Source organism: Heterodontus francisci, chromosome 31, assembly GCF_036365525.1.
Source record: "Heterodontus francisci isolate sHetFra1 chromosome 31, sHetFra1.hap1, whole genome shotgun sequence".
Taxonomy (NCBI): domain Eukaryota; kingdom Metazoa; phylum Chordata; class Chondrichthyes; order Heterodontiformes; family Heterodontidae; genus Heterodontus; species Heterodontus francisci.
The window spans coordinates 38262059-38285981 of NC_090401.1; the positions used below are offsets into that span (position 1 = coordinate 38262059).

The following is a 23923-nucleotide window of genomic DNA, read 5'->3' on the forward strand; positions in this document are numbered from 1 at the left end:
TTTCCTATGGAGCTCATCCTCCCGTCAGCTCTCAGAGGAAGTATTGGGGGTGAGGTTTGAAAGAAGGTGTCCTGTGACTGAGATGCAGTCATGCATCTGTCAGGATGAGGTGATGCTTAACCTCACTTGCCTGCGACCCCAAAGCTGTTAACCTCCTCAGAAATTTCTATCCAGGCTTGCTTGGGCAGGCAGGAGGACCTCTTCTTGCCATCGCTGGGGAAGAGAACCTCCCTGCCTTTCCCTTGTAGCCTGATGGAGAATCTTGAGGGAGGCATCACTAAACCATGGGGCCACCCGGTTCTTCCTTCTGCCATGGTCGCTGGAGGCTTGGGTACAGGTTGACTATCAGTCAGCAGCAGGAGTCCTGGGGCAGCAGCAACACATTTGCAGGCACTCTTTTAAAGCAGGCAGGAGTGTATGCAGGGCTGGCAGGCCTTTAAATATGGTGCCAGCACCTGCTCCGCGGTCATCTGGAGCCGTAATTGGTATCTCGCCTCCCGCTTCGCCACCCACGCCTCCAATATGCAAAACAGCCACCCACCGCATGATTACAGCGGGGCAGCCATCCTCATCACAACTGTGAATAGTGCCGATTTCCAGTCCCGTCACCGATCTCAGCAGTGGAATGACTAAATTCAGCCCATAAGTTGCATTTGAATTCATAATTATTTTGTCCCACTAGTCTAATGTTTTATTCTAAATGCTTTATGGAGTCATTGCTATTCAATGTAACAAAACGTGTAACATATTTTAGGTCATCAAAGCAATATGTGAAATATTAAAGCTATTAACTTTCACAATACTCCTATCCCTACAGAACTCCAAGGCAACCAGGAGCCAAATGACAAAACAGCATCACATGTTTTAAGAAATATGAATAGATCTTTAGCACATGTGCATAAAACAATTGTGTCCTTGGTTCTAACTCTTAAAATGCTGATGTTGCTGTATATTCTCCTCTGTGTTTTTTTTATTCAGTACATTTTTGGTAAAGCAGTGTTACATTTGGAAAACATTTTCCTATATGATGGATTTACAATTTTAGTCTCACTGGGAGGAGAGTGCTTGCAGAAGATCAGTTATTGGTAAATCTGTGCATTTTTGTTCATTGTGACAATTGATGAGCATTTTAAAAGTCTGAAGAATTCGTTTTCATTGCTTGTAAGTAAAGGCTTGATGATAGACACATTCGAAATATCAGGAGAGAATGTACTGGGCAAACCATATTACATCAGAGTGTGAGATTGTTCACAAATTTGGAGTTCTATTGGATCCTGAGCTGAGCTTCTAACCCCATATCCAGTCACTCTCCAACACCGTCTACTTCTACCTCCATAATATTGCCCATCTTCTCCCTGCCTCGTCTGCTGCTTTTGTTACCTCCAGACTCAACTGTTCCACTGCTCTCCTGGTCCGCCACCTTTCTTCCATCCTCCATAAACTGAAGCTCAGCCAAAACTCTGCTGCCCATATCCTAACTTGCACCAAGTCCCATTCACCCATCATCCCCATGCTTGCTGACCTACATTGGCTGCTGATCCATCAATGCCTCAATTTTAAAATTAGCATCCTAGTGATGAAATTGCCCCTATATCTGTAGCCTCTTCCAGCTCTACAACCCTCTACAAATCTGCGTTTCTCCAGTTGAGGCCTCTTATGTATCTCCCACTTCATTTACATCACTATGGATAGCAGCACCATCAGCTGTCTAGGCCCTAATCTCTGAAATTTCTTCCCACGACTTTTCACCTCCCCAAATCTTTTCCTTTCCTTAAGATGCTCCTTAAAACCTCTTTGGATCACCTGTTCTAATGTTTCCTTCTGTGTGGTGAAAACTTTTGTCTGAATATGGTCCTGTGAAGCACCTTGGGTGCTTTACAGTGTTAAAGGCACTATATAAATGTAAGTTATTGTTGTTACTAATGTGGCAGAACTCAGATCTCAGAAATGTGTAGGTTCAAGTTCCAACACAACATAACTGAGCACATAATTTCATTGACTTCTCAGTGCAATACTGAGGGAGTGCTGCATGGTTAGAGGGGCAATCTTTCAGACAAGACATTAACCTGAGATACTTTCTGCCTTTTTGGGTAGAGTGTTTCAAAGGATAGCTCGGAGTTCTCCTGGTATCCTGGTCAACATTCATCTCACAATCAAAACAGATTAGCTGCTCAGTTCTCTTGACTGAGAATTTTTTTTGTGTGTGAAAATTGTTTGCTTCATTTGCCTGCAAAACAATAGTGAATGTGCTTTAAAAGTAATTTATTGTCTGTGAAACGCTTTAAAACACGCTGAGGTAATGAAAGGCACCACATAGGGAAATACAGGGCAGTGTTGTCATCTCTTTAGAAGTGAGACATTGAAAACCTGCTTGTGTTTGCCCCAACATGCAAAGGAAGTGCACTGCTCCAATGGTGATGGAATGAAACAACTGCACACCAGGCAAGCTCAGGCTGCTACAATTGATGTTTTCTCACAATAAATTCCTCTTCATCAAACCTCGCTGATATAAGCTCTACTCTCTAAGATTAAGATGATAATTTGGCTGACTAATGCAGTAATTTGGCCAAGGATAAGGCTGGTGATGACAGTTCTTCTTTCATTACACTTTTTTTTTTAACTCTTTCCTCCTCTGCTGAAGACATTGGGGGTAATTTTAACTTTCATTGTCGGGCAAAAAAAAAACAGGTGATAGCAAATCAGCAGATTGTTTTACTCCTGGCCTGAATTTGTCTTTCTGGCCAAACTTTATCCCTCAGCTAACACCTAAACTGGATGATCTGGTCATTTATTTTGTTGCTGTTTGTGGGAACTTGTTATGTGCAAGTTGGCTGCCACATTTCCTACAGTACAACTGTGACAATACTTCAAAAATACTTCTTCGGCTGACAAACATCTTGGATGCCCTGAGGTTGTGAAAGAAATTATATTAATACAAAATCTGTTCATCATTCGTGTAGTCAGGCACCTGCCTGCTAAGGCCGTACTTCCTCTTTCATCTAGGAGAGCATGATGGTGTACTTGCTGGCCCAGTCAAGCAACGTTTTGATTTAAAAATTCTCATAATTTTCAAATCCCTCCATGGCCTTGCCCTTTTTGTTTTTCGTTCATGGGATGTGGGCATTGCTGGTTAGGCCAGCATTTATTGCCCATCCCTAATTGCCCATGAGAAGGTGGTGTTGAGATGCCTTCTTGAACCGCTGCAGTCCTTGGGGTGTAGGTACACCAATAGTGCTGTTAGGAAGGTAAATATCTGCACTCATCTAAATGTGGCCTCTTGAGCATCCCCAATTTTAATCGCTCCACTATTGGCAGCTGTGCTTTCAGTTGCCTAGGCCCTAAGTTCTAGAATTCCCTCGCTATACCTGTCTGCCTTTCTATCTCACTTTCCTCCTTTAAGACACTCCTTAAATCCTACCTCTTTGACCAAACATTTGTGGCTCCAGACATTCTATTTTGTTAAAGGCTCTATATAAATATAAGTTATTCTTGTTCAAGGCTGACCTCTGCAAGACAAGCAATCACTTTTTCCACTTCTATCTCTCAAGATAGAGTTATGCGACGTAAAGTTTAATTTTGTAGTAGGATGAGAACTGGTAAAACTCACCCCATGAGTATAACCAAGTCTATTATAGCGGGTTGGGATCTGATGGCACAACCTTCTGAAATAGCTTTGGCCAGAATTGTCGGGTAATTGAAAATAAAAATACTGAAAATCTTAACCCAATGACAATAATAAATCAACAAAAGAAATTTGTTCGGAATAGTAACCCCAGTCTTCTGCACCTCTGAATAAAGTTCATGCTTTGAGTAGTTGCAAATATACTTTCCCTGGACATTAATGGACCACTTATCTTCACAGTGAGGTATTCTATTGTTGGTTTTTCATACCTTCTTAAGCCGCCACTCAATGCTTACCTTTGTTGGATGAGTATTGCCAATTTTCTTTTAAGCTACTACATAGAGTCCCAAATGGAATTAAGATGAAGGGCAAAACTGTAGACCTGATCTTGCTTCAGCTGAACCTCTGCTGGCTAAATATCTAGATGTCTAGTCCAGATTGTCCCATCCTCCAAATTGAAGGATGATGCACAACAATGAAAGCAAAACATCTTTAAAAGTGCAGATGAAATGGTAACTAATTAAGACAGGTGACAAATTCTTCTGCACTGATCCCCGACACTAAATCTGAGCTTACAGAACACTAAAAAAATTCACTCAGGTACTGTAGTCCAGGCTGACACACTGCATTAGAACCTCTCCTTTCTCAAATCAACCTATCACAAATAATAAAAGAGCTGAATTATTTGTTGGATGTGGAATCAGTACTAATGCAATTCTAATGCCAAAAAATAAAGATATGTGCATTTTCCATTGAAAGCTCATGCACATTCATTTGAAGCATAGTCAGGCTAAGCAGCTAATAACGCATCTACAGCCTGACTTTATTACCCAGGTAAGCCACAAAAAGACCAAGGGTCTAAACCTTTTGGCATAAGGTTTTAGAGGCAAGAAATTTTGTGCATGTTAATAAAGGATTTCATGTGTTTGTGTGAAGAGTGAAAGAAGAGAATGAGGAACATCCTATGATTTCTATCTCTGTTAATAATTATTTCATCCCTGGGTAGCAATTATTTTTATGGCTGTCCATTATGTGTTTGCTAATTATTGAGATTGTGACAGTGTCTGCGTTCTACCACTTAGAAAGTCTCACCAATAATCCATTAAACAAATCATAATTTTTGATTTAAGCAATTTTGTTTGGCTGAACAAACTTCAATTCTAAAAGATCAAAATGTGACAGTATGCCATAAGACAACAGCTAATATCACTAATGTTATGAGTGGATTACAAAATTGGACTGTGACAGAACTAATCTAAAAGCCCTGAAGAACAGGCTGAAAGACCTTGAACAAGAGAGCTGAGATAGACCCCTGTTTGTCAGGAGATTACATGGCCCTTGAGTGAGTGGGGAGGGGATGTGATGCATAAGGCATTTTAACTGTGTGGGACAGACTAGATGGAGCAGTAGGGCTTTTCCTGTTTGTCATTTTCTTATGTCAATGAAATGTTATTTAAGTGTTGCTAGGCACCCTTGATTTTAGGTCTTTAATTGCGATACATTTTTTTTGATGAACAAGAGATAGTGTAGTTGTCTTACACATGTTGTGCATGTTTTTTATGGAGTAAACGACTAAAATAGCAAGGAGCATCTTTAGAGACTCATTCAATAGTGAAACATAATTGTATTCAAGATTGCATCAGGGCCTAACATCTGCAAGGATGAAATAGTTAATAGCAGAAGTAGGAATAATTGAATTTCTCTCATGCTAAATCTTCTGTCAATGTATTTTTTTATTTGTCCTTGAGATGTGAGTGCCATTGGCAAGGCCAGCATTTATTGCCCATCCCTAATTGCCCTTGAGAAGGTGGTGGTGAGCTGCCTTCTTGAACCGCTGCAGTCCATGTGGGGTAGGTACACCAACAGTGCTGTTAGGAAGGGAGTTCCAGGATTTTGATCCAGTGACAGTGAAGGAATGGTGATATAGTTCCAAGTCAGGATGGTGTGTGGCTTGGAGGGGAACTTGCAGATGGAGGTGTTCCCATGCACTGTTGCTCTTGTCCTTCTAGGTGGTAGAGGTTGTAGGTTTGGAAGGTGCTGTCTAAGGAGCATTGGTGCATTGCTGCAGTGCATCTTGTAGATGGTACACATTGCTGCAACTGTGCATTGGTGATGAAGGGAGTGAATGTTTGTGGATGGGGTGCCAATAAAGCAGGCTGCTTTGTCCTGGATGGTGTCAAGTTTCTTGAGTGTTGTTGGAGCCGCACTCATCCAGGCAAGTGGAGAGAATTCATCACACTCCTGACTTGTGCCTTGTAGATGGTGGACAGGCTTTGGGGAGTCAGGAGGTGAGTTACTCGCTGCAGGATTCCCAGCCTCTGATCTGCTCTTGTAGCCATGGTATTTATATAGCTACTCCAGTTCAGTTTCTGGTCAATGGTAACTCCCAGGATGTTGATGGTGGGGAATTCAGCGATAGTAAAGCTATTGAATATCAAGGGGAGATGGTAAGATTCTCTCTTGTTGGAAATGATCATTGCCTGGCACTTGTGTGGCGTGAATGTTACTAGCCACTTATCAGCACAAGTCAGGTCTTGCTGCATGCGGCCAAGGACTGCTTCAGTATCTGAGGGCTGGCGAATGGTACTGAACACTGCAACCATCAGCGAACATCCCCACTTCTGACCTTATGTTGGTGAGAAGGTCATTGATTAAACAGCTGAAGGTGGTAGGGCCTAGGGCATTACGCTGAGGAACCCCTGCAGTGATGTCCTGGGGCTGAGATGATTGGCCTCCAACCACCACAACCATCTTCCTTTGTGCAAGGTATGACTCCAACCAGTGGAGAATTTTCCCCCTGATTCCCATTGACTTCAATTTTGCTAGAGCTCCTTGATGTCACACAGAGTCAAATGCTGCCTTGATGTCAAGGGCAGTCACTCTCACCTCTGGAACTCAGCTCTTTTGTCCATGTTTGGACAAAAGAGCAATGTGATCTGGAGCCGAGTGGCCCTGGCGGAACCCAAACTGAGCATGAGTGAGCAGGTTGTTGTTGAGTATGTGCTGCTTGATAGTGCTGTCGACGACACCTTCCATCACTTTGCTGCTGATTGAGAGTAGACTGATGAGGCAGTAACTGGCCAGGTTGGATTTGTCCTGCTTTTTGTGGGCAGGACATACCTGGACAATTTTCCACATTGTCTGGTAGATGCCTGTGTTGTAGCTGTACTGGAACAGCTTGGTTAAGGGTGTGGCTAGTTCTGGAGCACAGGTCTTCAGTACTACAGCAGGGATGTTGTCAGAGCCCATAGCCTTTGCTGTATCCAGTGACTTCAGCCATTTCTTGATATCACGTGGAGTGAATCGAATTGTCTGAAGACTGGCATCTGTGATGCTGGGGGCCTCAGGAAGAGGCAGAGAGAGATCATCCACGCAACTGAATATGGTTGCAAATGCTTTAGTCTTGTCTTTTGCACTGACATGCTGGGCTTCCCCATCATTGAGGAAAGGGATGTTTTGGGAGCATTCTCCTCCAGTTAGTTGTTTAATTGTCTACCACCATTCACGACTAGATGTGGCAGGACTGCAGAGCTTAGATCTGATCCGCTGGTTGTGGGATCACTTAGCTCTGTCTATTTCATGCTGCTTCCACAATTTAGCATACATGTAGTCCTGTGTTAGTCCGAGTGTATCAGGCCTGTGTCCTCAGTACCTTGCTCTACGGCAGCGAGGCCTGGACAACGTATGCCAGCCAAGAGCGACGTCTCAATTCATTCCATCTTCGCTGCCTTCGGAGAATACTTGGCATCAGGTGGCAGGACTATATCTCCAACACAGAAGTCCTTGAAGCGGCCAACACCCCCAGCTTATACACACTACTGAGTCAGCGGCGCTTGAGATGGCTTGGCCATGTGAGCCGCATGGAAGATGGTAGGATCCCCAAAGACACATTGTACAGCGAGCTCGCCACTGGTATCAGACCCACCGGCCGTCCATGTCTCCGCTATAAAGACGTCTGCAAACGCGACATGAAATCATGTGACATTGATCACAAGTCGTGGGAGTCAGTTGCCAGCATTCGCCAGAGCTGGCGGGCAGCCATAAAGACAGGGCTAAATTGTGGCGAGTCGAAGAGACTTAGTAGTTGGCAGGAAAAAAGACAGAGGCGCAAGGGGAGAGCCAACTGTGCAACAGCCCCGACAAACAAATTTCTCTGCTCTGTGGAAGAGCCTGTCACTCCAGAATTGGCCTTTATAGCCACTCCAGGCGCTGCTTCACAAACCACTGACCACCTCCAGGCGCGTATCCATTGTCTCTCGAGATAAGGAGGCCCAAAAGAAAGAAAGAAGTCCTGTGTTGTAGCTTCACCAGGTTGACACTTCATTTTTAGGTATGTCTGGTGCTGCTCTGGGCATGCTCCCCTGTATTCCTCATTTAACCAGGGTTGATCCCTTGGCTTGATGGTAATGGTCGAGTGAGGGATATGCCAGGCCATAGGGTTACAGACTGTGGTTGAATACATTCTTCTGCTGATGATGGCCCACAGCGCCTCATGGATGCCCAGTTTTGAACTGCCAAATCTGTTCTGAGTCTATCCCATTTAGCATGTGGTATTGCCACACAACAGAATGGAGGGTGTCCTCAGTGTGAAGACAGGGCTTCGTCTTCACAAGGACTGTGCGGTGGTCATCTCTACGAATACTGTCATGGACAGATGGATCTGCGACAGGTAGGTTTGTAAGGACGAGGTCAAGTAGGATTTTCCCTCTTGTTGGTTCTCTCACTACCTGCTGCAGGTCCAGTCTGGCAGATATGTCCTTCAGCACACGGCCAGCTTGGTCAGTAGTGGTGCTACCGAGCCACTCTTGAGGATGAACATTGAAGTCTCCCACTCAGAGTACATCTGTGCCCTTGCTACCCCCAGTGCTTCTCCCAAGTGGTTTTCAACACGGAGGAAAACTGATTCATCAGTTGAGGGAGGGCGCTCGGTGGTAATCAGCAGGAGGTGTCCTTGCCCATGTTTGACCTGATTCCATGAGACTTCATGCGGTTCGAAGTCAGTGTTGAGAACTCCCAGGGCCACTCCCTCCTGACTGTATACCACTGTGCCGCCACCTCTGGTGCGTCAGGACATACCCAAGAATGGAGATGGAGGAGTCTGGCTTTGGACATTTAGTCAAATAAGAACAAAACCAGATGGACCACCCAGCATCAACCTAGGCAAATGACAAAGGCACACCCTGCCCAGTCGACCCAACAGCTTGGCATAGTCATACTCACCGTATCATACCTTACAGCCAATGTCCCAGACTCCTCCAACACCATTCCTAGGTATGTCCTGTTCCACTGGCAGGACAGACCCACCAGAGGTGGCGGCACTATGGCATACAGTCGGGAAGGAGTGGCCCTGGAAGACCTCAACATTGACACCACACCCCATGAGATATATGAAAGACTTAGAATACTTTAGATTCTCAGATAACCATTTCTTTAAAACATATTATTTAGTTCTGGAAAGAAAATCCAGGTTTTTTTTGAGGTTTTATAAAGCAACTTCCCATCAATCTAGTTATTATGCCCTATCGACAACTACAGATATAAGCACTTGTTGGAAGTTAAATTTCATGACCTTGAAGATATTTTGCTTTGTGCTCAGACTCTCTTCCATATTAACAATTATTTCAAAGTATAAATGGAGGAGATTCCAGTCACCAATATTGATTTTTATTCTTCGATAACCCATTCCAGAAAATGCAACATAACCCTCTGTAAACTCTGAGGCTGAAGTAGCTGTTTGCATGAAACTGATTTGATTGCTATTTGCAAAGGTAATTTAAAGAAAGATGCAAATATGTAAAAAAAATTGTTCTATTTCTTTGCAAATCAAGAGTGATATATGGCTCGGATTGCACAATGGTAATTGGTCAGAAATAACAAAGAAATATATGGTCCAGGGAGGCTGGAGCTTTAAATTCAAATAAAGGCGACTTTACTACGAGATATCTGCGCTCGCCTAATTCTGGCCTCTTAAGCATCCCTGATTTTAAGTGCTCCACCATTGCTGGTCGTGACTTCAGTAGCCTTGGCCCGAAATCCTGAATGTACCTCTCTACCTCGCTTTGTTCCTTAACACACTCCTTAAAACCTAACTCTTTGACCAAGCTTTTGATCATCTATCTAACATTTCCTTATGTGACTCAGTGTCATATTTTGTTTTATATTGCTCCTATGAAGTGCCTTGGGACATTTTATTATTTTAAAGGTTCTATATAAATTTAGTTGTTATTTGAGTAACCTCAAATTTATTTACAATTAATTGCCTGTGATGTTGGTTTGGGCAAATTATTCACAACTTTACCTTTCTGCTGCTTAAAAAGCGTAATGCTTATGGATCCCATCTACAATGAGCACCATCACTGCAACCACCTCACTCTATTCAGTTCAAAATGGCTGCTGGAAGATGTGCCATTACTTGCTATTGCTTTCCATCCCTTTGGTAAGAATGAAAAAAGCGTACCAGGAGATCAGAAGCTGGATATAAAGGAGCGGGAGCACAGTGGGGATGCAAAAAACCACGGTATGAGATTGGAGGCCAGATATGGAGGAGCGAGAGTCAAATCGAACACAGAAGAAATCCAAAAAAGTGATGTTAAAGTGACATCACAACAGATAGAGGGAGAAAAAGCAGAACCTGAGGCTTTTTTTTAGGTAAGTATGTAAGTTCAATATCTATATATCCCCCACTTGTGTGTTTAGTATTTTTTAGCATCTGATCAATTGGTTCAAAAGTCAGACAGCCCAGAAGTAAAGGAGTGCAAGCAGCAGGGAGAGATATAAAACAACTAAAGTGACCATTGCACAAGGAAAGCAGCTGACTGGAGAGCAGCTGGTGAGTGTTTATTCATTTAAGTTTATTTCTGTTGAGTCAGTTAAGAGTGTAATAAATAGAAGCATGGCAGGGCAGCTCAGTCCCGTGGAGTGCACATTCTGGTCTATGTGGGAACTCCAGGGCACTTCTCGTATCCTGGACAACTACATGTGCAGGAAGTGTCATCAGTTGCAACAGCTTGAGCTCCAGTTTTCAAAGCTTGAGCAGCAGCTGGCATCACTGTGGTGCATCTGCAAGGTTGAGAGTCTCGTAGATGCATGCTTATAGATCTGGTCACCCCACAGGTAAAGGGTATGCAGGCAGAGAGGGAATGGGTGACCACCAGGCAGTCAAGAAGGATTAGCCAGGTAGTGCAAGAGTCCCCTGGTGTATGTCACTCTCCAACCAGTATTCCATTCTGAATACTGGTGAGAATGATGGCTCCTCTGGGGTATGCAGCCAGAGTCAAGTCCTTGGCACTACGTCTGGTTCAGCAGTACAGGGGAGGCAGCAGAAAATTGGAAAAACAATTGTGATAGGTGATTCGATAGTTAGGGGAAAAGAGAGGCATTTCTGCAGCCGCAGACGTGAATCCAGGATGGTATGTAGCCTCCCTGGTGCCAGGGTCAAGGATGTCACTGAGCAGCTGCAGAGCACCCTGAGGGGGGACAGTGACCAGCCAGTGGTCGTGGTCTATGTTTTTACCAATGCTGTAGGTAGAAAGAGGGATGTGGTTCTGCAGCCAGAGTTTAGGAAGGTAGGAAGGAAACTAGCAAGCAGAACCTCAAAGTTAGTAATCTCCGGATTACTCCCAGTACCATGCACAAGTGAGTAAAGACATAGAAGAATAGAGCAGATGAATGTGTGGCTGGAGAGATGGTGCAGGAGGGAAAGCTTTAGATTCCTGGGACATTGGGACCAGTTCTGGGGGAGATGGGACCTGTACAGGCTGGACGGGTTGCACCTGAACGGAACCAGGACCAATATCCTTGTGGGGCAATTTACTATTGTTATTGGGGAGGGTTTAACCTAACTTGGCAGGGGTGTGGGAACCAGGTGATAATATGAGAGGAAAACCAAGGTGAACTGAGAATTGGGAGAGACAGATAGCACTAGAGTAGGAAATAGTAAGTTATTAGATGAGGTCAGAATAAGAAAGAATGTGATAATGTCTAAATTAGGTTTACTGTGCATATATGCAAATGCGCGGAATGTGGTAAATAAGGTTGGTGAGCTGCAGGTGCAGATAGCTGCGCGGTAATAGCAATAACAGAGATCTAGCACAAAAAGGGGCAGGACTGGGTACTAAATATTCCTGCATAAAAGGTGTTTAAGAAAGATAGGGAAGGAAAGAAAGGAGGAGGGGTAGCAGTATTGATTAAGGAGAGAAAGAACATCCTAGAGGGGTCAAGGACAGAATCTATTTGGTTAGAGCTAAGAATCAATGAGGTACATTATATTGCTGGGTGTATGTTATAGGCCACCAACTAGTGGGAAATTAGAGGAACAAATTTGCAAAGAAATTACAGAGAGGTGCAAGAATTATAGAGTAGTTATAATGGGGGACTTTATCCTAATATAGATTGGGATAGTAATAGTGTAAAGAGCAGAGAGGGGCAAGAGTTTCTAGAGTGTGTTCAGGAGAATTTTCTAGATCAGTACGTTTCCAGTCCAACAAGGAAGCAGGCATTGCTAGAACTGGTTCTGGAGAATGAGGTGGATCAATTGTTAGGGGAACATTTAGGGAACAGTGATCATAGTATCATAAGGTTATCTATGAAAAAGGACAAGGAGAAATCCAGAGTAAAGATGAATAATTGGGGGAGGACCAACTTCAAGGGAGTGAGAATGGATCTGGCCCAAGTAAATTGGATCCAAGATTGGCAGGCAAAACTATAACAGAACAATGGGCTGCAGTTAAAGATAAGATAGTTTGAGTACAGTCAAGGTACATTCCTACAAGGGGAAAGGTCGGGCAAACAGAGCTCTCTGGATGAAGAAAGAGATAGAGAGTAAAATGAAGCAGAAAAAGGGTTTATCTGACAGATGTCAGGTAGATATTACAATTTAAATCCAAGCTGAATATAGAAAGTTCAGAGGGGAAGTGAAAAAACAAATAAGAGCAGCAAAGAGAGAGTATGAGAAGAGACTGGCAGCTAACATAAAAGGGAATCCAAAGGTCTTGTAAAGGTGTATAAATAATAATAAAATTATTATTTGTGGGGATGTTTGCTGATGATTGCACAATGTTCAGCACCATTCATGACTCCTCAGATACTGAAGCAGTCCGTGTAGAAATGCAGCAAGACCTGGACAATATCCAGGCTTGGGCTGATAAGTGGCAAGTAACATTTGCATCACACAAGTGACAGGCAATGACCATCTCCAACAAGAGAGAATCTAACTATCTCCCCTTGACATTCAACGGCATTACCATCGCAGAATCCTCCACTATCAACATCCTAGGGGCTACCATTGACCAGAAACTGAACTGGAGTAGCCATATAAATAACGTGGCTACAAGAGCAGGTCAGAGGCTAGGAATCCTGCAGCGAGTAACTCACCTCCTGACTCCCCAAAGCCTGTCCACCATCTACAAGGCACAAGTCAGGAGTGTGATGGAATACTCTCCACTTGCCAGGATGGGTGCAGCTCCAACAACACTCAAGAAGCTCGACACCATCCAGAACAAAGCAGCCCACTTGATTTGGCACCCCATCTACAATCATTCACTCCCTCCACCACCGACGCACAGTGGCAGCAGTGTGTACCATCTACAAGATGCACTGCAGCAATGCACCGAGGCTCCTTAGACAGCACCTTCCAAACCCGCGACCTCTACCAACTAGAAGGACAAGGGCAGCAAATACATGGGAACACCACCACCTGCAAGTTCCCCTCCAAGTCACACACCATCCTGACTTAGAACTATATCGCTGTTCCTTCACTGTTGCTGGGTCAAAATCCTGGAACTCCCTTCCTAACAGCACTGTGGGTATACCTACCCCAAATGGACTGCAGTGGTTCAAGAAGGCAGCTCACCACCACCTTCTCAAGGGCAATTAGGGATGGACAATATATGCTGGCCTGGCCAGTGACGCCTACATCCCATGAATGAATAAATAAAAAAAAATAATAATAAAAGGGTGGTAAAATGAGGAGTGGCGCTAATTAGGGACCTAAAAGGGCATGGAGGTAACGGCATGGCTGAGGTACTAAATGAGGACTTTGCATCTGTTTTTACCAAGGAGGAAAATGCTGCCCAAGTCATAGTGAAAGAAGAGGTAGTTGAGGCACTGGATGGCCTAAAAATTGATTTTAAAAAAGGAGGTATTAGATAGTCTGACTGTATTTAAAGTTGATAAATTACCAGAACTGGATGAGATGTATCCAAGGAAAATGACAGAAATAAGGATGAAAATTGTGGAGGCACTGGTCACAATCTTTCAATCCTCTTTTGATGCAGTTGTGGTGCCAGAGGACTGGAGAATTGCAAATGTTCACCGTTGTTCAAAAAAGGGTGTAAGGATGAGCCCAGCAACTACAGGCCAGTCAGATTTAGCAGAGTGGTATGAAAGCTTTTAGAAATGATAATGTGGGACAAAACTCACAGTCATATGAACAAATGTGAATTAACTAAGAAAAGCCAGCATGAAGTTGTTAAGGGAAAATCCTGTTTTCCTAACTTGCTTGCATTTTTTGATGAGGTAACAGAGAGGGTTGATGAGGATAATGTGGTTGATATGGTGCATAGGTATTTCCAAAAAGCATTTAAAAAAGTGCCATATTACAGGCTTGTCAGCAAATTTAGAGCTCAGGGAATAAAAGGGACAGTAGCAGCATGGATACAAAATTGACCGAGTGACAGGAAACAGAGAGTAGTGGTGAATGGTTGTTTTTCAGACTGGAGGAAGGTACATAGTGGGGTTCCCGGGTTGGTGTTAGGACCCTGCTTTTCTTGATCTATATTAATGAGTGTACAGGGCACTATTTCAAAATTTGTGGATGACAAAATCATGGCAGTATTGTGAACTGTGAAGAGGATAGTGATAAACTTCAAGAGGACATAGAGAGGTGGTGGAATGGGCGGACAAGTGGCAGATGAAATTTAATGCAGAGAAGTGTGAAGTGATTCATTTTGATAGGGACAGAATAGATAGGGAGAAACTGTTGCCATTGATGGAAGGAACAAGAACCAGAGGACACCGATTTAAGGTGATTGACAGATGAAGCAAGCAACGACGACATGAGAAAAAAACTTTTTATGCAGCGAGTGTTAGGATCTGGAAAGCACTGCCTGAGAACGTGATGGAGGCAGATTCAATCGAGGTCTTCAAAAGGGAATTGAATAATTATCTGAAGAGAAAAAAACTGCAGGGCGACAGGGAAAAGGCAGGGGAGTGGGACGAGTCCTTGCCACGAGTCGGCAGGGAGATGACAGACCAAGTGGCCTCTTTCTGTGCTTTAACCATTCTATGATTCTAATGTCACTCAATGTACTTAAAGACAGTATCCACTGAGGACATGATCTAAATGTAACCTCAGAAATCAATTTTAGTTGTAAACAGCAAAAAAGACACAAGGTTCTTGCCACATGTGGCAGTACTTAATAAATCTTTAGTTAAGTTTGAAGCTCCTGAGTGATATCCTCAAGTGGGATTAGGCTAATTGTTTGGCCAGTGTGCACACGGTGGGCGGAATGACTTCTTTCTGTGCTGTAAATTTCTGATTCTATGATCCTTGCATTCAAGGTTAGTGGCAAATCATACTTGAAGAACGAGTTTAATAGTTCAACCTCAGTTAATATAATCATTAACATTCTCCATCTGAAGCGAAACTATCATAAAAAGTCCAGAGATAAAACCTATATTTTACATACCCATTTCATGGGTATTGGATTAGATTTGCCAAATGGCCTTGTATTTGACTTCTTTCTTCTTTGTATTTGACTATACATTGCAGATAGTCATAAACGTCCAGTGTTCAAGCTATGGTGAAATCAGCATTTATGGCTGCGACTGGTTTATTTGTTCAGAGGGCTGTCCTCATGGATCGTGCAGCACGATTCAGGAAATTTAACTGCACATTTGCATCGAATACGGCGAAGAAAATTAGATTAAACCAAGTTCCGATTCACTTCACTCTTTCGAAACCAATACTGCCCGGGCGTTGGTTTGAACTTACCTGCTTGTACTGAACATTTGCTTTGTTGTATCCCCCACCTAGGCTGCTGGCTTGGAAAACTTTCTGACACTTGCTTCATTCACTTCCTTAAATCCCTTTTTATTTGACGCTCACTGATGCCCGAAAGGAATCTTACCTATTCTGCACATCTTCAATCACAATCTTCAAGCTGCTGTGTTTCACTTCAATCGATCGCCGTCTCCTTTCTTTAATTAGGAATAAATAATCCATTCAGTTTCGGAGCCACATTGAATTCAAGAGAATGCATTCAAGCCACGCCCACCCTGTATTAACCTCTTCAGTACTGGCTAGAAAGAAGTGCCAAAATAAGAATGTCTGGATTCACATTGTATCTGCGCAAGGCTCAACATGATTGATTTCTTTTCCGCGTTTTTCTCCTTTTCTGAAGGTTAGGTATGATCAATAGCCGTCTGGTACCTCTCCCAAGTGTGTCTTCATTCTTTGTATGTGAGCCTCGATGGATGGAAATGGTTTCTGAGGCTCTTTGGATTTTCAATTTTCTTGTAGTATAGCGAGCCAAGGAAGTTAAATCTGTCCTTGCTGGAAAAAATGAGGTTATAAATTGGAATAGAACCCAATATTTTAAAACAATGAAGGGATTAACAAGAAGAATTTTTGAAGATATCTGCATCAAATAAGGTGCAAGTATAAGCCAAAGAACACAAGAACTGTATGACCTCAGTGAGACCATTAACATTAAAATACGAGATGTGAACCCCCAGACCAACTTAAAGAATTACCCAAGTTTTCACGTTTTAAGACTTATTATAACAAGTGAACTAAAATAAATCCCCATTAACTAAATAGCATTTTGTAAGTAGCTGATACCCGAAATTACAAAGAAAGGTATTTTCCTTACTTATTAAAACACTTGAAAACCTCACACCACACTTATATGTTGCACAGTCCTCTTTGGTGGTGAAATCTTTATGGTTAAAAGTCCCAAACTCCTCCCAGGTGCAATGGGTTGGATCTGCCAGACCTTTCTCAAAGTAAAAGTCCACTTCGCTTACTTCTGCAAGCACTTTTGACCTAAACATCTGTGAATAAGGAGATCCCTGGTGCTTTTGTTGGTCTTTTACTTCTCCGTAAATGTCGACTTTCAAAACATGTTCAAGTCTTTGCTGCCTTTTGCTGTATTAGTTTTTTTCCCTGACAGCTTGTGTTCCCTTTCTTACAGCCTGCCTGCCTTCAGAAAATCTGTTAAATTTATCTGGAATCAAAAGTCAATAGCACCTTGTGCATTTCCAATATGCAAAGTCCAGAAGACTGGCTTCAGCAGAGCCACCCAGGTTTTTCATTGTTTCTAGGTATTAGCAGCGCTGTAATGTTCTAATGTAATGTTCTAATGTTCTAAATTTAATTTAAGAAACAGCTTCTTCAGAATGGGTATAAACATCTAAAGGGATTGGGTTAATTCAAAATTTAACAGTGATTAAGGGGATACATGTTATAAATAGACAAATTGGAATAGAAAGATAAAACATGGCAAGGCGTGCTCTGGAAAGAAGATTGAGGTGGATAAGTTGAATGAGTAGCCTTTTTCTTTCTTACGTTCTGACACCTGGAATTGAAAAAAATAACAAGGACTATCTCCATTCTGAAAATTGTTGGGGCATTAAGCTCTCCCCTCCCCTTCCACCTCTTTAACAACCACCACCTCCACCCACCCCCCACCCCCCCCCCCACCCCCCACCACCCCCCAGCCATCACTACTTTACAAACATGTTCATTATTACTGTACCAGGCAAAAAAGACCATATATCAATTTTATAGCACAAAAGAACAACTACAGTTATACTCAGTGAAAAGCAAAGTTGCTATAATGGTAATTTCTACTGCCAACTCCAGAAGTGCAACAAAATAAGTAATTAATTGAAACTACCCACTTCTTGTTTGAAAATTGTTATAAATCAAAACACAATAATTCAGAACTGTGTCAGTATATGGATGATTTTAATTTATTTCTCATAATGAATACATCTCTGGTTAATAAAAACTTATCAAAATGTCCCAATAGAAATAATTTACATTTATATAACATTCTCATATCCTAGGGATGTCCCAAAACACGTTATAGCCAGTTAATTACTTTTGAATTGCAGTTGCTGTTGTTTTGCAGGAAAGCACTGTAGCTGAGATCCCAGAAACAGCAATGAGATGAATGACCAATTATCCTGAGTGTTGGCTGAGTGATAACTGAAGGACAGGGCACAAGGAGACCACCCCCATCATACTGTTTTTCAAATACTGCTGTAGCTTGATGTCAGCTTACAGCTCAGTGGTAATACTCTTGCTTCTGAGTCTATAAGGTTTGGGTTCAAGTCAGTGATTTGAGTACATAATGTAAGTTTGCAGTGGAGTAGTGCAGGGTCTGATGCTGTTTTTCAGGCAACATGCTTAAACTGAGATAAGAACAGAAAGTGCTGGAAATTCTCAACAGGTCAGACAGCATCCATGGAGAGAGAAGCAGAGTTAACATTTCATCAAATAAAAACAAGAAATGCTGGAACCACTCAGCAGGTCTGGCAGTATCTGTGGAAAGAGAAGCAAAGTTAACGTTTCGGGTCAGTGACCCTTCTTCCGAAGAAGGGTCACTGACCCAAAACGTTAACTCTGCTTCTCTTTCCACAGATGCTGCCAGACCTGCTGAGAAGTTCCAGCATTTCTTGTTTTTATTTCAGATTTCCAGCATCTGCAGTATTTTGCTTTTATTAACATTTCATCATGCTGCTAAAAGGTCCCAGACCTGAAACGTTAACTCTGCTTCTCTCTCCACAGATACTGCTTGACGTGCTGAGTATCTCCAGCACTTTCTGTTTTTATTTCAGATTTCCGGCATCTGCAGTATTTTGCTTTTATTTTAATGCTTAAATTGAGGCCTTGTCCTTTCAGTTGCATGTAAAATAGCCTCTGGCACTTTTTGAAGAGCAAGGGAGTTTTCCTCATGTTCTGGCCAGCATTTATCCTTTAAGCAACACTTGAAAAAAAAACGATCTGGTCATTTATGTCATTGCTTTTTCTGGGACTTTGCTGTGGGTGCATTGACTGCTGCATATCCTACATTAACAGTGGCTACACTTCAAAAGTACTTAATTGTAAAGCCTTTTGGGGCATCCTGAGGTTGTGAAAGGCACTGTATAAATACAAAGTCTTTCTTTCATGGGATCTTTCAAATTCACTTGAAAGGGTAGGCAGCTCAATTTAAAATTACTCTCAATTCTATACTATTGGAGTGTCAGCCTGTTGTGTGTGCAAATCCTGCTGTGGGGTTTAAATCCACAACCTGCTGACTCAATAGCACCATTACGCTACGCAACACTTCAATCTTGTCCATGTTGCGCAGCATTTTGGTAACCGTGCAAATGTTTCACATTGAAGGCAATTTTATGCATTGCACCTATTTCCATGTGGAGAGCGTCACAACATGAAGAAACAGGTCGAAGTTGACGGAACCATGGCGCAAGGAAGCAAACTGGGGCCGAAGCGACAGGAAAAGGAGGACGGACCAAAAACCGGCAGCAGCTCAGGAAGCGCCGCCGCTCCTCCTAACCTGCTGCCTCTCATCCTAACCTGCTGCTTCTAGCCCCGCCCCAGCGCGCTGATTCGGCGTTGATGACATCAGCGACAGGCCGGCCAACTTTCTCGCTCTGTGATTGGTTGGAAGTGACGTCAATCAGACCACCATTCAAGTTAGGTTGTTCGTTAGCAACCGGAGCTGCGAAAGGTGCAGTGAGGGTGGGGATAAACGGAGCAGCTGCAGGTTTGTCGGGGATTATTCTGAAACATTATTGCCTCTGCTCTGTGTTTAATTTAATAGAAAAGTATCATCAGGAATAGACAGTTGAGTTTATTTAAATACCGTTAGTTTTAAAAAAACTCGTATTTTTTCTAATTGTCAGTTTAAACATTTTAGCTAATATCTGGTTATTGGCACATTATAATTGATATGCAGTACATAAGAGCAAAAAGGATTTTTACACTTTTATTTACCATAATTTCTGACATTTTTAAGGACTGTATCTGTTGTTGTGATTAGATCCAGAAATTAGTATAATCGTTTGAGTTTCCTCAAAGGGACACTGCTGTCACAGCTTCTGCTTTAATCTGAATGATACAGTTTATAAATCCAAATGTGTTTACAGCACAGCTGTTAATCTTTTCAGGGCTGCAATAATTGTCTAAGCCTCCTGAATAGTTTTATTAGGTTTAGAGTTTGTTAAAAGTGCACAATGCTGTGAGTTTAAAAAAGAAAGCGACCTGGAGACATGTGGATTATGAATCATACAAGTGCACTGGTGCATCTTGCCATGGAGTGCGACAACCTGTGCATTTCTGATTTCAGTTTCGGCTTCCAGTCGAGACCAGGTGCTTTCTCTGAGGGAGAATGAGTTTGTGTCCTGGCAGTGATGCACCTTATTCTTAGAAAATATCTTTATATGACCTAAATGGGGTGAACTGTAATGGAGCTTTACAGCCATTATTGGGCAAAAAAAAAATAAAAATGCTAAGGTTGGAGTATGCATTTTGAATGTGCAAAAGCTATTTATTGACTTTTGAGTGTTGTATAATGAGTTTAATAAAAATATTAAAGGTTATTGTATTTACTGCATGTTGACCTCTTTCCAAGACATTTCTAAGTACAATGCTATTTATACATTAGTGTTGTCACTACTGCAATGAACTATATCTGGATTTGGTTTATTTTGAATCCTGTCTTGTCTGACTTCTAATTTTGTTTTTGAAGCAGAATGGATAGAAATTGGCTTCTAATATAAAATTAATCATGTAAGCGGGTTGCATAAAATAGCTTCAGTTTTAAGTTGGTAAAAGTTTGTCACTTTCTTTTAACTATACTCGTCTCAATAATTGGTGTTTTTTTCCCGTTTTAGGTGGGTATTTTAAATTTGGTGCCATTTTTATCCGGGTTTTAAATGAGAACTATCAACCAGTGGTTCAGGCAGTGACACAATGATACGCGATAGTGCACAGATATGGCCTGAGACTTCAAACCACTCCAATCTTTGTGACAGTGATCAAGAGGGTCTCATGTTTGAGAACGATGATGGTTTGGACTCCAGGGTTATGGATTTGAGCGACTTTCCTACCTCTCTCTTTGCTTGCTGTGTGCATGAATCCGTCTATGAAGACGAAAAACAGAGGGTAAGTCTGTAATATGGAAGCCATGTATTATTATTTAAGTTTAATTGTTCTTATTGACCATGCCAAGGAAAGCATTACCAAAGGAGAGTTAAAGGTTTGCCATCCAGCTCTGGCCAGGAATTGGGAAGGGGAAGAAACATTCTACTCTTAATAGTTTTTTTCCTTTAAACTTCTCCACTAAATGCTAGTGTCATGTCCTTTCTTTGATTGTATGTATCTCATAGAGGTTAGAAGATTGTTGTTTGCATTTATTATTTAATTTCTTTCACTTCATCTAGGTGGCTTGTAAATCTGAGCCTAGGAATTATCTCAGTTGCTTCAAACTCATGCTCCTTCCATTGGCACGATATCCTTGAAGCATGAAGGCAATATTACCATTGTGGTCCATCAAATTAATTGTACAGGTTCAAAATTATTTGTAGATAATATTCCAAGTATGGCTTTAATGGAGTTTAGTATTTCCTTATTTTGACTGTCAAATATCTAGTTCCCTTAATATCTGCATCATTCTGTTAATTTCAGTGACTCCCAAATTCTCCTTTATGTAAACGTTTCTTCCTCTTCAACATATACATTTTACACAGCCAAGCAACTATCCAAATAATGGGTGTACCAGCAAGAGATCAGCAAATGTTTTAACTGCTGTACAGTGGCATCTTTACCTGCACTTAAGATAGAAACCAACTGTCCACCATGTTTTGAGAAAAGCAGTTGCTCGTCAATAGTGAGGAAACATATCAGGACAGCTCCCTGATGCATTCCCACCACCAGGGAAGTTTCCTGGGAGTAGGATGGCATGTGGACTGGCTGCCCACTCAACTAAGGAGGGCAGCCAATTCAAGTAATGAAGGATCCACTTGGGGGCGATTTTTTTTTTTCCAGATTGGAGTGTCTCCCTGCTGTGTGAGGAGACCGCCAGCTTCATGGAGGTGGCCTCCCAGCAGCTGTTCGGGGTCTTTGGGGCCAGAGGCTCCATCTCCAAAGAGGGGGCCACGGGCAGGGAAGGCAGCCCCCGTGGCCTCAATGGGCTCTATGGAGGGATTTCCCCTCCAATCAGAGAGGCTGCCTGCTGGTCCCTCTGAATGCTTATTATTAACTAACCTTTCCTTGGGTGCCTCCATGGTGAGGCACTCTCTCAATCTCCAACCTGTCTCAGCAGTGCCCATCTCTGCCAGTGGTACTGCTGAGGTTTCAGAGCTACCAGCTCCGTGATTGGGCTGGCAGCATCAGGAGCCTGCTCGCTGTCCTTTAATTGGATGGCGAACTCGGAGGTGGCCAATTAGGAGGCTACCTCCAGGAAAATAGCTCTGCCAGTCTGGCTCCTGGTAAGTGTGGGCTCGGGACCCCCATTTGGTCATGATGTCAGTGTCCTGATGCCTGCAGTAAAATTCAGCCCATTGCTTCCATGACCACTTTGCCAACTGCTTATCTACATGTTTGAAATAAAGCAATTCATTATGTTAAATCACTTTTTTTGTAACATTTATTGTTACAGTAATCGTATCATAGATGGTGAACTGAAAAATTAGTCTTGTCACATTGGTCATGTTTAGCCTTCAGTTGGCTTGTAAACAAAGTTTTGAATCTTTACCATTGCTGTGTTACTAACGATACACTATGCCATTAAAAACTTGTGGTATCAACTATTAGCTTTGTGCAATGTTAATTCCATATACTCTCTATTAACAAACAGCATGTCATAAATGTTGCTCTTTGGTAATGGACTAATGCTGATCCATCACTTAACAACACTGATTTCTTATGACCATTTTGAAAACCCCCAAAGGCACTAGTTAGTGAAATCTTTATTGTTCAGTACCATCTTCAAAGATAACCATGTGTGCTGGAGTTCCCATTTAATTCATTGAACCTTTTTCTATGAGTTGCTTGATCAAACATCGCCATGTTTCTAAATTACTCTATATTCATATTGTCTGTGTAGGATTAGGACCATAGGAACAGGGGTAGACCGTTTAACCCCTCGAGTCTGTTCAGCCGTTCATTCTGATCATGGCTGATCTGTTACCTAACTCTGTACACCCAAATCCCTTAATACCTTTTGGATTAACAAAGCTTTATCAATCTCAGATTTTAAATCAAACAATTGAACTAGCATCAAGTGCTGTTTGTAAAAGAGAGCTCCAAATTTCTACCACCCTTTATGTGTACAAGTGTTTCCTAACTTCACTCCAGAAGGATCTGGCACTAATTTTTAGGCTATGTCCCCTAGTCCTAGACTCCCCAACCACTGGAACATTTCTCCCTATCTATTGCATGAGTGCTGCTAAATATCTTGAAAACTTAGATCAAATCATCCCTTATCCCTCAATTCCAGGGAGCACAGTCCTAGTTTGTGTAATTTCTCCTTGTAATTTCACCCTTGGAGTCCAAGTATCATTCTGGTAAATCTACATTGCACTGTCTCCAAAGCCAATATATCGTCAAGGTATGATGCCCAGAACTGAACATTGTATTCCCAGGTTGGTCTAACTAGGGCTTTGAATACCGATAACTTCTACCTCTTGTGTTCTAGTTATAAAGCCCAGCATTACATTATCCTTTTGATTATTTCCTATACCTGTATTTGACATTTTAATGATCCATATACATGGACCACCAAGTCCCTGGACCTACACTAGCTTTTCACCATTTAGAAAGTACTCCGGTTTAGAGGCCTGCTCAGGTCAGGAAAATAGAACCTGACCGGACCACAGCGGACCTGAGCCCGACCCGGCCCGTGTCCCTCTGATTTTGCCCCGACTCGACCCGACCCAAGCCCAACCTGACCATCCATTTACTTACCTTCCTGACACCGAACCTGCAAGAAGCTGCAGTGCATGCCGATGATGTCATAGTGATGTCACTCGCTCACTGCGCTGACTCAGTTTTGTCCCAGACTCCCAACTCAGGTAAGTTTTTTTTTAAAAATTCAGTACTTACCAGCAGAGCACTTACCATGTGTGTCCGGCCCGACCCAACCTGAACCCGACACATGTCGCCGGGTTCGGGTCGGGTAGCAGGCCTCTACTCAGGTTTATCCATTTTAGGTCTAAAGTTGATGACCTCCCATTTTGCAACCCAGCACATGAGTGTAAAAGACAAGGTTGAAGCATTTGCAACCAGCT

At 42.4% G+C, this 23923-nt stretch overlaps 2 protein-coding genes across 3 annotated transcripts in view; one reads left to right on the plus strand and one right to left on the minus strand.

Annotated features, from left to right (window-relative positions):
- Positions 1-15896, minus strand: part of LOC137347162 (keratinocyte-associated protein 3-like) — a 47635-nt gene extending 31739 nt beyond the window's left edge. The window contains exon 1 of the mRNA XM_068011330.1: positions 15751-15896. Coding sequence (XP_067867431.1) covers positions 15751-15763 — 13 coding nt within the window. The 5' untranslated portion in view covers positions 15764-15896. The remainder of the gene's footprint in view (positions 1-15750) is intronic.
- Positions 15897-19344: 3448 nt separating this feature from the next.
- The window catches only part of LOC137347163 (calcipressin-3-like), a 164327-nt gene continuing 159748 nt past the window's right edge, over positions 19345-23923 (plus strand). Inside the window, exons 1-2 of one of the 2 annotated variants that reach the window (XM_068011331.1) lie at positions 19345-19398; positions 20528-20798. In XM_068011331.1, coding sequence (XP_067867432.1) covers positions 20607-20798 — 192 coding nt within the window. In that variant the 5' untranslated portion in view covers positions 19345-19398; positions 20528-20606. The other variant, XM_068011332.1, reaches the window with a different exon arrangement.